The sequence below is a fragment of the Fundulus heteroclitus genome, chromosome 5 (assembly GCF_011125445.2).
Source record: "Fundulus heteroclitus isolate FHET01 chromosome 5, MU-UCD_Fhet_4.1, whole genome shotgun sequence".
NCBI lineage: Eukaryota > Metazoa > Chordata > Actinopteri > Cyprinodontiformes > Fundulidae > Fundulus > Fundulus heteroclitus.
The window spans coordinates 2,854,911-2,869,791 of NC_046365.1; the positions used below are offsets into that span (position 1 = coordinate 2,854,911).

Here is a 14,881-nt window from a genome sequence, read left to right on the forward strand (position 1 = left end):
CTCCACCTCCGCTGCCTGTTTTGTGCATTCCACAAATTATTTTCTTGTTGGGGTTTTTCTCGTGAACTGTTCAGATGGGAACCAGGGACCAGGTCCTCTCTGTTCACCAGACCGGAGCCTCTCCTTCAAGGTAAATAACCCTGTCTTAGATATTTTGATGAAGATGTGTTAGTGAGGCTTTCTGGCTCAAGAAGTTGAATAAAAGATTTAAAAAAAAACGACTACATGGAGTGCTGCAGTTGTAGGCTGCACTCCACCCTGCATAAAACGTCTCACGTATTGTAGGTTTGTTGGAGCAGAGCATGTGTCATGACTCTGATTAGGAGAAAACACGCTGATCATCTGTCAGACTTTAAGCTGTTCTGAAATAGATATGTATTCCCTGTGTTTTGCACAGGCAGCTGGAACTAACCATTCCAAATGTTCATGTAGGAACACTACAGAAGAATATGTCCTGCAAAACTCTCCAGCTGCAAATCCACAAGGTTTGAGACGAGACCTTTTGGGACCAGGGCAAATATTTCTCACATCTACCCAGTGTGTAATTCCCAGACAATCAGAGAGCCCGATATTCAAGCAGGACCCAGTGACAAAAATTTATAACACAAACTTGATGCAGGCAGGTAATGTTCAAAAAAGGTGATGAGCAGAACAGGCTTAAGGCAGAACAATACCAAAGGCAAGGCATGAATCGTGAACTAAAAAACAGTCCAAGGTCTAGTCCAGAATCAGAACGCCAATGAGGTATCCAGCAAGAACAAGGCGAGACAGGAAGATCCAGGAAACAGAACAGGGTCAAATACAGGCAACACAAACACACTGCACTCTGATCAGGATTCAGGTAATCAAGTAGTCCCCTCACACCAAGCAATTGCCTCTAATGACCCAGGACAGTGGCGGGTGGGTCATTGATTTGCATCTGACTTAGAATGGACCTAAGAGGATGGACCTCCATGTGCTTAAAAACAGCAGCGCTCCAACTGCAGGTTGCTCAAGTTTAAGCCACCAGAACTGACAGAGACTCCTGCATAGGTGTCGAAATGTTTTCAGGAAAGCTGAGTGAAAGTCCGGTTGCCTCCCATTTAAGCTTATTTGCTGTCGCAAGGAGCCGGAAACCTGAGATTTTGGACAGCCATGTTATTTTGCACATTTTCTAGCTTAAAAAGAATATTGATGTGACTCCAAGTGAATGAGGAAACTGAAAAGGTTGAGCCGAAATTAGGAATTTTCAGATCTAGAATACATCCACAGCAGATGAACATTGCTGAAATACTAAAGATCCAGCAGTAAACCAAACAACTTGAGACGTATCATCCCTTAAAAGATCATCTGCTTTAATGGAGAGGTTTTAGAGATACAGTTACTAAAATCCTGTTTTCCGCCCATGGCACTGTTTCATCTTTGGTGTTTTTCATGGATCAGTTAAAAAAAAATATTGCCTCTTGGTGACAATTTATTTAAAAAAAGTGCATGAAATTCCACATAAAAATGTTTTCTTTTAGTGTGAATGTGAGGAGAAGTGAATGTAAAATGACTGAATGAATGTAGGTGTTGAGTCTTCAGCAATGCAGGATCCTGGTGGCCTGCAGACAGTAACCGTTCCAAAATCATCTGGTTTGTGTCCAGATGCCTCTGTTGTCCTTCTCAGGAGCATGAACAGTATGGGTCTGAGACGGCAGACTTCAGACATGATTTTCTTGACCTTCCGTCCACAGCATTGTCGAGACAGCCCCTGTGAGACTGGCAGTTGACTCCTGGAGGTACATGTTGTACCAACACAATGGTATGGGTAATCTGGACGTCCAGATCATCTCAGCTGCTGTACTAGGTTGTGATACAGCCTTGTCAAAATATTTTCAATGGCACCAATAGAAGTTTGTGAGTATTCAAGAGTCCATGGATAACCGCTTCAGCTGCCAGAGGCAGAAACAACCAATCGGCTCCTATCAACCTATACATAGCGTTTGTACGTACACATATATAGCATTTCTGAATGCCAAGGGTTGCTTTGAACTATCTAGTTTGATTTAATATTGTTTTGGGAACACGACATTGTTAATCTCACGGAATTATTCAATTCCTAGCATGTTAGACTACAAGCCTTTCTCCGGTAGTCCACACTGACTTCCATGTAGTGTGTTGACAGGGCTTTCATCTGTACGGTGTGGAGCGACTCCTCCCTATCTAAAAGCATGTAATGATGCTGGTGGTGTTGTCTGTAAAAGTATTGATGCTGATCGATTTATGTTTGGTTTTAATATGGTTGACGATGGTGTACAGCAGGGGGCTTGGTGCACATGCCTGGCACAGTGTGCATGGAGTGGTATTTTTTATGGTATACTTGTCACAAAGTCTAGAATCCAGATGCACTGCCAAACACTTTTAGTGAATTCATGGAGCTTTTGTTCTGAGTGTTACGACGATTGATTTCACAAGCAAAGTAAGTATGAATACATATTTTTTTAGGATTATGGTTCTGACCTCTGGAGAAGGTTCTGAAAGTCTTCCAGAAAACCTATGATTGTAATACACAAAAATAAATGGAAGATGATGATGTTACATTATTTTGTGGTATAAACATCCCTTCATTAACAGGGAATGAAAGGTAATTAAGAAACATATTTGGGGAAAACATCTATGATTGTCGATGATGTTTTTTTAATTACGCTTTGCAAAAGAAAACATTTAAACACGTGCCTTACTTCAGACATATTTCTAGAAGGTTTCCTGACACACATGCATAATCAAACTCAGGACTCAGAAAAGACGTTTACGCATAAAGATGTCATGATAAAATTGTACAGCAAGGGTAGCTTCCATATTCATGGTTCAGTGACATCTGGAAGAAGAGTGGAGCAGTTGGATGGAGCAAGGGATTAGAATGGGAATTAATCTTGTAACAGAAAAAGTAAACAGATTAGTTTACTGTTCCAGAGTTAACAGAAAGAGTTGAGAGGGAAAGGTGATCCTGGTAGTGGGTTGTGGATGGAGAAGTCACATTAAGGGTATGTGTTGCAATAGGGATTTAGGTAAGGGTGGAGCTGGAACATATGGAGATTTGGGAACCAGGTGATGACCAAACAGGAGCAGGAAGGTGATGCATGGATACAGACTTGTAGTGGACAACTGTGGAACGGATGGATTTCGGGAAAAGATCTGTCATGGAGAGATTTGCTGGAAGGATTCGGGGGTGGTAAAATAGATTTTAACCTGGGAGGCACAGAGAACGTGATGACTGAGCTTGTGTAGAAACACTTGGGCTTGACTTGAGAAGACTGATCATTAGGCGAAGCCTGGTTGTCCAACAGCTCCTTAAATCCCAGCCTGATGAGGAGATTGTAGTAAGGTGTGCAGTCTGCAGCAGGCCAGGCCAGCCAAGCTCAGACAATTATCCTTTTCCAGGAAAGATTGCACACATACACACATGAACTACTACTGAATATTTGAGTACATGAGAATTTATATTAATTATTCACCTTCAAACTTTATGCTGCATTCCATTTATCTCGGAACTTAAAACTGGGAAGTTGGAGTGACGTCACCTCCAAGTTGATAGCGTTCCAGTGTCCAGCTTGTTTGACAGTAGGATGCCCGCACCAAAGCCATTGTTAAATGTATAAATGGAGCCAACCTGAGTCTCACAATGCTTCTAAAAGTCATACTTAATAGCAAAATATTTGTCTTTTTTTAAGCCTCGCCAAACTTTTCAACTGAACATGTAATGTTAAACAACAATAGGTGTTGATTCTTCATTTCCCATTTAGCTAATAAGGCCACAGCTAACGATAAAGTTAAAACAATAAAATTTACATCAACACCGTTCCACACGGTATTTTGTGCATATAAATGCTGCTGAAACATCTCATCTTATGATGACTGAAAAGTAGTACGTGCATGAGTGACTAAATTGTGTAAAAAACAGGCAGACAAGTAACAGTAAATAGAACAGCAACTATCATCTATTACCGAAAAGATGTTATTCTCAGGGTCTTTTTCACACTCCTGTTCTCTGATTGCCACCCGGAGTCCGGGGCCTGGAGGAGTAGCGGGCCACCTGGTCCGGGATCTCTGCTGGGGGTGGATGTTGTGGGCTGGGCTCTGGTTGGTTGGCCAATTTGGTCCATATTGGCCCCATCTCTGGGTGGATGGGCCCGTGGGTCGTCTGGTCTGGCATCGGGATTGGGGGTTAGGACCGAAGCATGGACCGGGTAGGTAGGGTTGCAGCAAGGGGTATAATGGTCTTCACAAGCTGCTGTATATCAAAATTCTTGTGGCTATTCTTTAAATGAAAAATACTAAAAAGTCAGTTGTATTCCAAAATTATAGTATAAGGCAAATAACCTAAAGCCCTCTAATTTTAAAGCAATACTTTGAACATTGTCAAAACATCCTGAGATCTAGCATCATGAAGTTTATTAATACACAGCTCATACTCTCATGCCTTAAATATAGACATCAACAAGACTTGATGCAATCTACTGGGTTCGCTTAGACAGGAATGTTTCTTGACCAATCTGTACAATCTGACCTAATCCGTATAATCTGATTGAATTTGACTTTGGAAAGTGCCTTGAGATGACATGTTTCATGAATTGGTGCTATATTAATAAAATTGAATTGAATAAACCTCCAAAGTTTTCTTTTGTGCTTGTAACTATCATATTTCAGCTCTACATTCGAGTAATAAAACCAACAAGCAACAGAGAGAAACATGGGGCCTCAGTTTTGAGGTGCATCAGGGGTTCCCAAACGTTTCAGCCTGCGACCCCCAAAATAGCAGCGCCAGAGACTAGTAACCCCCCTTTTTTTGGGTGGAAGGGGGGATCCTTTTTGTTTTGGAAATTGTGAGAGTAAAGTCATAATATTACGAGAATAAAGTAGTAAAATTACAAGAATAAAGTCATATTTTTCTAAAAACTATTATAAAAAAGTGGAAATACTAAAAAATTTTAGCACTTCAGCATCAAATCATCTTATATCTTATCTGCCTGGTGGCAACCAAAGACAGTTGCATCTGAATAATAACTAAACACCCATCTGCAGTAGAAAGTAACATTAGTTCAGCCCAAAGGTTCAGGTTGTTTATATAGGCTACTTTGAACACAATGTTCCCTGTTCATCCATTGGGCCACATGCGCGCACACCCAGCTCACACACACACTTCCCCTTGTCATGCCTCCACATCTGCTTCTTACAACACAGCATTTCCTGAGAGGATTGTGGCCTGTGGTTCTGTTGAACTAACATGCTTAATAAACACTCTCAGTTCCTTTCTCAGTTTGCTGCTCTGAACTCTTCTGAATCCAAACCAACATCCTAAGAAAGCAGAAGTATGAATAAAACAGGCAAACTGCTTCTTTGTAAGACCTCTCTTTTTGCCATCTCCAGCAGCTGTTCCTGTGGCTGACTTATCTGGTTGAATGTTTTTCTTTTGTCTCTTTTTCTTTAAAACTAGACTTTAAGAAAATGCTCTGATAATAACATATTAATATACAAGTAATTGAAATAGTAAAGTGTAAAACTTTGAATATGCAGTTTGCAAAATATATTGAAGCCTTGTTGTTTTTACTAGAGCCTCTCCTGACTTTTCCTCAGACAGCTAGACAGCACCAGATTATTGAAAGCTTAGTAGATGTTCAGGATTTTTCTTTAACTGACTGAACATTTTCTGCTCGGTCATGTGTCACGGATCTTCTTTGCCAAGCCCCTGTCTGACATCTACCCTGCCTTCTGTTTTCTGGACAAAAACCTGGGCTTGTTTCTTGTCCATTAACCTCGCCGAGCCCTACGGATCTGTCTGCCTGTCTCTGCCTTGCCTGTTTATGACCCTCACTTGTCCTTCGGAACTGTTTCCAGCCTCTGCTGGCCACAGTGCAAAAATCTTCTGATGCCTTACAGCAGGATAATGCACCGTGTCACAAAGTTCAAATCAAATCAAACTGGTTTCTTGAACATGGCATAACTTTGGTGTACCCCAATGACCTTCGTGATCACATGAATCACAGTCCAACAGAGCACCTTCGGGATCTGGTGGAATTGGAGTCTTAAATCAAGGATGTAAACCAAAAAGGTCTGCAGCAAAAAAACAATGACTGCCTCAGGTGCAAAAAACAGTGTTATTTAATTCCTGTATTATTTTTGCCGTCATTTTTGCGCCTCAAGCACCATTACAGTTAAAGTTTTTTCTCACCAGTAATGCTGTCCTGTCTGTTTTTATCCTGTTTACCAGTGACATGGCTTCTGAAGGGAAAGAATCTGCAAAAGAAGGCTGGCGGCATCATCTCTCCACCTGGTTTGATATTGAAATTGCTGCGGTGAGACCAGAGCACTATCAATTTAGCTTTGTGTTCATTTGTGGCACGGTGGTTTTAAAAAATGTATGCCCACTCCCTTAAAAGGGGTAAAAAAAATTGTGAGAAGATGTAATCTAGATTAATCTTTTTAAAACCTTTTTACCCTTTAATGTCACATGTTCTGTAAAATCATTTGTAAAACAAACAGGTCAGTAAATTTGTAAAAAAAACAACTAAAAATAAATCCAGAATTCAGTCTCCCCAGTTACACACTTGCTGTCAGTTATAGTGAACAAGGACTACCATGTATACAGTTCAGCCGTCCTAGTAAGATCTTCTTGACACTTTCACATTTGTTTATTTGCATCTTTTGGCTTAACCTCAAAGACGTTAGAAAAGACAAAACGACCTCATTGTACAAAGGCGTCAGTCAGTAAAAGCCACTGAGCTATATCATACACTGGAGTGCAGATTTTGCCGAAAAACTGAAGCCACTGGCTGCCATCTTGCTACTCCCTACTCTCACAGAATTCCACAGGATTTGGTTGCAACAACAAGCAGTTTTCTGGCTGTGTGAAAATGTTTCACAGGTAATTCTACAGTGAGTGGATGTACTAACACTATCAACTACTAGGAAATTAGGTGCTGAAATAGTTTACATATTATTCATATTAAATATGTGTGTGTGTGTGTATACATGTATGTAAATATATGTTTTTGTATATTGTTATTTAAATATTTATAAATGTTATCCATCCATCCATCCATCCATTTTCCGAACCGCTTTATCCCTCATGGGGTCGCGGGGGGTGCTGGTGCCTATCTCCAGCGTTCAATGGGCGAGAGGTGGGGTACACCCTGGACAGGTCTTATAAATGTTATATATATATATATATATATATATATATATATATATATATATATATATATATATATATATATATATATATATATATTTAGATAAATAAAATGAAAAATATTTCAGCACATGACTTTCTCAGTACTTGATAGTTTTAGAACATAACATAAAAGTATATGGCATTTGATATTTTAAAAGTTTTAAGCCTCCCCTGAACATGAGAAAATGCTCATTATGCCATGCTGTAGCGCACATATTCCCTAGTTACTGGGGGAAATAAATAGGGAGTACCAATATGGCGGCTGGTGGCTCAGTGGTAAAAGCATACAAAAATATTCAACATTATATACCCTAGCACAGTAAGATAGAAACTGTATTTGGAAATCTGTCCAAAGTACTACTTGAGTTCTAAGTGTGAGAAATGTGGTTGGACTAAGGAAAGAGAAACAAAACATCCAGCCCAGGCTATATTCTCCCAAAACCTTGTGAGAGAATGTGTTTGGGTCTGATGGTCGGATGAAACCCAGCTGGATCATTGGGCCACCATTCTAAAAGGTATGATAGGCACACAAAAAAAACATCTGCTTAATAACTTTAATTTTGAAAATGCCAAATACCAGACCCAAACCTGTTAGTTGTCTGCTAGATACCTGAAGATGAAGTTTATTTCTTTGCAGTCAAAGCATGCGCCAGAATCAACAAAACAATGAAAGAATGCTTCAGGTCTGCTCTCAGTCTGATAGCTGGAGAACATTTGCAAGTTGCAGCAAACAAATATCAATAAGCTAGATGTAGGATGCAAATAGACTCCTACCTTAAAGAAAATGAGCAAATAAATGTAACCACAAACTAGTTTAAGGGTGTGCTCAATGCAATCAGGTTGTAACACAGTACTTATTTTTCATTTATCATGGTTTGATTTCTTACCTCACAGATGCCTGGCATTTTAACAGGAGACTGGTGGGCTTTATAAATCCACTGTAAGTGTTACAGAATGTGTGTGTGTGTGTGTGTGTGTGTGTGTGTGTGTGTGTGTGTGTGTGTGTGTGTGTGTGTGTGTGTGTGTGTGTGTGTGTGTGTGTGTGTGTGTGTGTGTGTCCAGGTGGTGACCATCCTACTAGGGATTTTCCAGCTGCTGCTGTCTGCCTCACTTATCCAGACGGATCAAATTATGTCCCGGTTCTTCATCCTGCCTTTTGTGTTAGGAACGGTCGTAAGTACATTGAAATTCTTCTGTCTCAAGGTGTAGCATATTCATCCTGGTAACCATTTTCATATTGGTGTTGATTTCAATGACTGTGAAACATTTTGTAAGTGCAGATTTAAAAATGTCACTAAACATCAGTCGTTAATTAAGGAGTACTTTGCACCATCTCATTTAATATGTACATGTTGTGCAAAGCTTGGCTGGTGCTGCTTATGTAGATTTAATGGTCTGCTTAGAATTGTGGTTCTGTTTCATGATGTACTACTAACTGAGGCCAGAGGTGTCTCATTTCGATCTTTTGGGTTTTTACAACCTTTCAAGGACTGCACTGTGACCTTGGGGTGGGTTTCTTAGTACAAGTCAGCTCGTGGGGAAATTACCAGCTGTCATAAAGATTTTCAACCTCTGAATATTTGTTCACGACTGTAGAATGATGGACTTCAAATACTTTAAAATGATATTATTAGTTATTCTGATTACTGATGGGGAGCAACTGTGGCTTCTCTATAGGCTCACTGCTGAAGCGTTTCCTTCCTGGTATTATATAAACACGTATGTCCACTAGAGAGCAGCAAACTGCAAATACACACTGTGTTCAGATTCTGAGCAAATTAAATAATACATTCTTTGAAGCATTTTATGATTTTGAGCTTTAAACTTACAGGTAAGCATTGTTTTTCCTGCTTTGCAGATGATAACCGGGGGATCCTTTACAATGGCTAACGAGAGGCAATCGAGCAATCTGCTGGTAATTAGGAAAAGACTGTATGATATCATCTTCCTTTGAATTCCGTCAGTCACATCAGAGTGCTTGATTCACACTGCTGTCTCCACAGCTTCGTGGCTGTGCTTTCAGCAATGTGCTTGGTCTACTGGGGTCACTGCTGGGCTTCTGCATTTATAGTTACACCCTCGCCAATCCCAATAATATAGGCTCATGTCAGCCTTATAACTACCAGCTCCATGATTTGTGTCCTGAGGAAAAACTAGCGGTCAGTATCATTAAACCTTCTCTTTTCCTTTCACTCATAATTTTGCTCCATAATATGGCATTCAGAAAGCATGTATTATTTAACATAAAACAATACTTCCATACAGCAATGGTAATTATTGCTGCTTAGTGAGTGCCATGTGTCTATAACATGTTTTCCTTTTTTTGCAGGCTTACACCTGGAGCCTAAATGTTCAACTGCTGCTCTATGACGCTGCGGCTGTAGTTACAAGCTTCCTCTTGTCCTTCTGCGCCTTCAAAGCACTTAAACAGACCAACACACAAACCTAACACACCATATATTAAGGTATAGTAAGTGAACTGAATAATAACTGCAGAGTATTGTTTCAGCAGAGTTTATGACTGCAGTGCCTTATGGCTGTATTTCCTTCATACAAAATGTGTCCTGATATATACCTGATCCTTACATAGAACACATAAAGATTGTCTTTTATGTTCTTTGTAACTTTGTAATAAAACTATTAAAAGAATGTATTATGTTCATATCCCTAAACCTGTTTACGACTTTGTTTGTCTGAGCTATGTGTTCTGATTTTTGTGTTGGGAGTTATTCCATTGTTTTCTTTTGTTTACCTCTATGTGTGTTTCTTTAAGGGCTGCATTTATTTTGATCATGTTGTGTCATTATGCACAGCTTTAAGTGATTTAATGTTTGATAAATGACTCTCTGTCTGTTAGGTATTGTCCGGTGAATATCAGCCCAAACAGCTGATATTAGGCTAATAGTTGAAAGGGATGATCGAGCACTGGCGTTCTTTTAACAGCAAACTCTGCACACATATTGAATAAATGAGTGACAACTTCTATTCAAGTTCAAGAATTTACTAACATAAATAAAAATGAACATCCAGAGAACATCACTATAAAATGCTGTTTATCTGAATTCACAATATATATTTCAATTCACAAATCCTCTCTACTGGGCTAGAGAAATTTACAGTAACTAAACTACTAAGCAAAATAATATAAAAAAGAAAAGCCATGGAACTATGTACACACAAAAGAAACAAAAGGACAAATAAAATAGTTATTTTTCTGTTTGTCATTGTCATGGTCATTTGTTTTAGCTGTACTCCCTCAGTGCCTCTGCTGCCAGCACCCTCACAGCTGTAAAATATAACTGCAATCAGATCTACCATTTGCTTGTGCCAGTAATCAGCTAGCCTCGTGAGACCATCCTGATCTCGCGAGCTTTCAAGGTTTCACTCGCAGATCAGTCTGGCTACTCTCCGTTAAAGAAAATTTGGAGCCGTTCACCAAACGAACGTCCAATCAGCGTTGGCTTTGAGGCGGGTTGAGGTGTGACGCAACGGGAAGCGCGTCAGTTCAGTCTAAAGAACATGGCGGCTTCAGCCGATGAAACTAGTGTTAGCGTGGCTATCGAGCAAGTTTTAGCGGAATTACAGAGTATTTCTCTGCTGGGCTAACGAGCCTTTACCTGCAGCAGCAAGAGTAGCTTGGCTTGTGGTTGTTTTTTCGTCGTCGCTCGTAACAGAGCGACGACGAATCTGATTGGTTTATTTGGCCCGTCTATCACCAACATAGGCCAATCAGCTAACCAGTATTTTCGCCCCTTCCCAAAGTTACTTCAACGGAAGGTTTCCAGATGGATATGCGGAGCAAATCTATCTGGCGGAGTCAGGTAAGTAATCAGCCTCCTCTAACTATAATCCTGGTTTGCTCTCAGTCATCGTCAGATCCACCAGTTGCTGTTCTTACCGGTTAGCACTTTGGCAAGTCTCTTTACACTCCCAGCTGGTTTTTGCAAGTCTTCCATTGGTCAATAAATACCAACTTCCCCATGATTTTGCCGGCCTCCTGCAGGTGATCAGGCCAACTCAACAACAGCACATAAAAGTTGAAGCTGTAACCGAGTACACATGCCTTTCTTTCCTGGAGCAGTCTAAAACAGCATTTTAGAAATCAATCATTTATAAATCAATATAACTATGCTGAGCATAATGTAAGAGCATTCTCAGCCTTGAGGTAAATAGATGAAATCTGGTCTTTGAGTGACACTGAGTGATCATGCTGAGTGGACATTAAGGACTGTGTGTGTGGTAGGGATGGAACTCTGGGAAAATGTCATTTATTTTGTACCTCATCTCTGGCCCAGTAACTGTTGAAGAAAGGCCCGCCCTTTAACCTGCTCGGATAAGTCATGAGTAAGACAATGGATGGAGAGGTGGACTATTGTGCTTAAATTCAGTTATTGGTGTCACATTTTTTTATCTTTCATTTCCAATATTTTTACTGTAAGGCATTAACAAATATCAACATGGAATAACTACCTTTACCATTCCAATTAACGTCCATAGCACAAAACCTTAACAGCAATAGGGGAATTAACACGATAATGCTACCCCCCACCCTGGTCAAGTTACCACTCACAGGGCCCGATCATCAAAAATTCTAAATTAGGACTGGTAAATTGCATGAACAAAGAACAAAACAAAAAACTGTGAGCAAAAAGCGGAAGTGTTGCACTTGATCGTCAAAGATTGAGTCCCCAGTGGATAAGATGTGCTACACAGATTTAGTCCAGTCCATTTAAATAAGTAAATTTTTACTGCCAGTAAAAAACTACTGGCAGTTTGGGAACTGCCGTTTGGGATATTAATAACTATCAATTAAACGAGCACACGACTCATGAGACAGAAAAGATGTATGTTTGTCTTTGTAAGTTTTACTTCAAAGGCGAGAAGCGTTTGAATGTCTCTGTCTCCCAACGCAGTCAGGAAACACAGGGAGAGGAAAAGGTCACACTAAAACTTTATACATTCTGGGTTAACATAGAAAGTGGGAGTAATCTTCAGAGGAGTGTATCCACTGGTACAATCCAGTTCCTATCAAACACAACTCCTCTCTGTGTTCTTGGATGTGGAAACAATAGTAAATCTGTAAGCATGTCAGCTTCTTTTACACGGGAAGGTTATGCAGGTGCATCCAGACAAGATATGATCAGTGTTACATACATCAATAAGATTTTCCACAACACTATTTAACTTTCTTTTAGAGATAATGTTGATTATTATTAAGGAATAAAGAAAAAAAAGTTGTTTTGTCAGCAAAAGTTTTGCAAAAGATAACAGTTTATTGAGAAATACAGCTGACAAATCTGATTTATCCCCATTCATCACTATTCTACCAGTTCATGTATCAGTGACGGTGGCCAGGCCCCATCACACATATTTTTTTCTTTTCCCTAACTGTAACATTCTAATGGAATTTTTGTGACATCCTGAACAAACCTACATATAAATAAAACAAGTTAGACAATCTAAGACAAAATTTTACAAATATAATCACTATATAGTTTTATTTATTCTATAATTAAACAGTTATATAAATTCCAAATACTGAAGGGAATATTACTTGAGGCAAACAAACATTGGCTATGATAATTATATCATTACAGCCCTTGTGCTGTTGGCACATCAGGCAGTAACTCCAATACTGGATTCATTAGATGTTAAACTCTACATCAGAAAAAAAAATCCCTTTATAATCCTACAGGAGGGGAAATTTGTATCTTAACCCATTCTTTAAGGTACGTTCACACCGAACTTGAACAAGGCAGATGGAGCGAGTGATTTACAATGCTATCCCTAGGCACGCCCAGAAGTGAATTAATGGTCCACGATGCGAACAACATGTTTAGAGTGATGCGAATGGCACGAATTAGGCAAATAGAGCAAAGCAAAACTGCCAACGGTGCGGTAGATGCATGACTAGAGCGAAGCAGAACTGCAAATAGGTGCAGTGGTGTGCGTCCAGAGCAAGGCGAGATTTTGCTGGAGTTTAAAAGTCTGAACTTCTCTGTCAATTCGTGTCACGTTAAGGGTGCTCCTCGTTCATTTATTTAAGCACAAAAAAGTATTTCCTGTGTTACATATTTAAGCAGTACAATTAGGCTGTATTTGTATGGAGCAATGATAGATTTACTGACCGAAGACGCCCGTAGTTCGTGTCCCAGAGGGGGATTGCTCCTCATTCTGGGTCCTGGAAAGACTAACCTGACCAGCCAGATTGATAATGTGCAGCACTTACGTTCTGCGCATTATAAATCTGTCACTGCTCCTAACAAATCCACATGGGGAAAGGAGGAACATTCAGCAGAACTTTGTGAGCTGATTGGATGAAGCGACGCCTAGTGCCCGCCTACTAAAGGTAGGTTTTAGCCAATCATGGTATCAAATTCAAAAGGTAAGCAGGAGGCGTCATGAGAAACCACAAGTAGGTAAGCTAGTCAAGGCACTTCTTGCTGTTCTTCTTTCAAAGATGAAATTGTGGATTCTCACAAAACAGATGTGATAGCAGCAGATACACGTGTGTACTCCTGTGCTGCCATGTTTATGTTGGTTCAGCTGTGGGCTGAACCACTCTTGCTTTCATCACAGCTGGTATGTCCCACCTTAAGCCACAATATTGCAACGGGATCGCCCCAAACCGTTATTTTGGTTCAGACGCAGCCAGAGTTGTACAAAATGGATTCTTGTGTGTTTGTGACTACACAAATACCGCGAGTATTCATCTCGGAGACAAGGTTATAGAAGAAACCATCATCCAGACGCAACTACAGGTGGTGGTATTGGCCAAAACGGGAACATCTCTGGAGGATCTGGTGGACCCAGGGGCGCCGACCCTGTTCTTTGGCTTTTCACATTAAATACAGTACTGTGACTCGCTCTGTAAAGTCAGTCTCCACCACAGTGAGTAGAACAGGCAGGAGGAACCGGCAAGCGGATAGACACTAGTCCTATTTCAAAAACGCAGCGATGCGAGCTGGGGAGAAAATGGCTTCGCCGTCAGTGTGGATTGTTTGCGAGAGAGAGAGAGAGAGAGAGAGAGAGAGAGAGAGAGAGAGAGAGAGAGGAGTTGTCACATGACCAATGGCAGGCGATTAACGCAAAATTTGTCTTGTTCACACACCATTAGAGCAGTGTGCTACCACACTGAGTAGTGCACAAGGAGCAATCTGCGGTTAGGGAGCCAGTGACAGTTTGAATTTCGAACCTGCAACCGCAGCCTCACCTAGGCGCAAATGCCCAGCTCCATAACCACTATTATTATTATATCCACTACCCCCACAGTAATGGAGATATTTAAACCGACAGACCTGGAAAAATCAGAAAAAAATTAAAATAATACATTCTAAGGGATAAAAAAGTGTAACTAAATTTACACTTGAACTTTAAAAATTGGAGCATAGAGAAATTTTTGTTTATGCATTTATGCCTACATAAGATAAACTGTGTACATTGAGATTTTTAATTCTGTAATTTAAACATATTTTAAAACAATTTTTGCGGATTTTATACACAGCTACTGTATCCATAAAACAAAGAAAGATGCCATTACCAACACGGCAACGTTTCAAAGGGAAAACATTTTTGAGAAGCAGTTGCGCATGCGTGAGTGTCTTTTGCCAGCGTCCGTTTCTCGTGTCTCGGCTGAGTACGGCGCATACCATTTCCGGAAACAGCTTTTTCTTTTAGGTTTTCTAGAGG

General features: G+C 40.2%; 1 protein-coding gene across 1 annotated transcript; it reads left to right on the plus strand.

The window, feature by feature from the left end:
- Nucleotides 1-9,864, plus strand: si:dkey-9i23.16 (uncharacterized protein LOC571915 homolog). Its single transcript, XM_036136724.1, has 6 exons — nt 1-130; nt 6,230-6,314; nt 8,255-8,365; nt 9,051-9,107; nt 9,196-9,351; nt 9,522-9,864. Exons 1-6 carry the CDS (start codon nt 75-77, stop codon nt 9,639-9,641), a joined length of 585 nt encoding a protein of 194 aa, XP_035992617.1. The 5' UTR covers nt 1-74; the 3' UTR covers nt 9,642-9,864.
- The last annotated feature ends 5,017 nt before the right edge of the window (nt 9,865-14,881 follow it).

Excerpts from the sequence above, each read along its gene's own strand:
- si:dkey-9i23.16 (XM_036136724.1), top strand. The coding sequence starts at position 75 with ATGGGAACCAGGGACCAGGTCCTCTCTGTTCACCAGACCGGAGCCTCT. Across the intron at positions 131-6,229 it reads ACCGGAGCCTCTCCTTCAAG|TGACATGGCTTCTGAAGGGA; the intron begins GTAAATAACCCT and ends CCTGTTTACCAG. Across the intron at positions 8,366-9,050 it reads CTTTTGTGTTAGGAACGGTC|ATGATAACCGGGGGATCCTT; the intron begins GTAAGTACATTG and ends CCTGCTTTGCAG.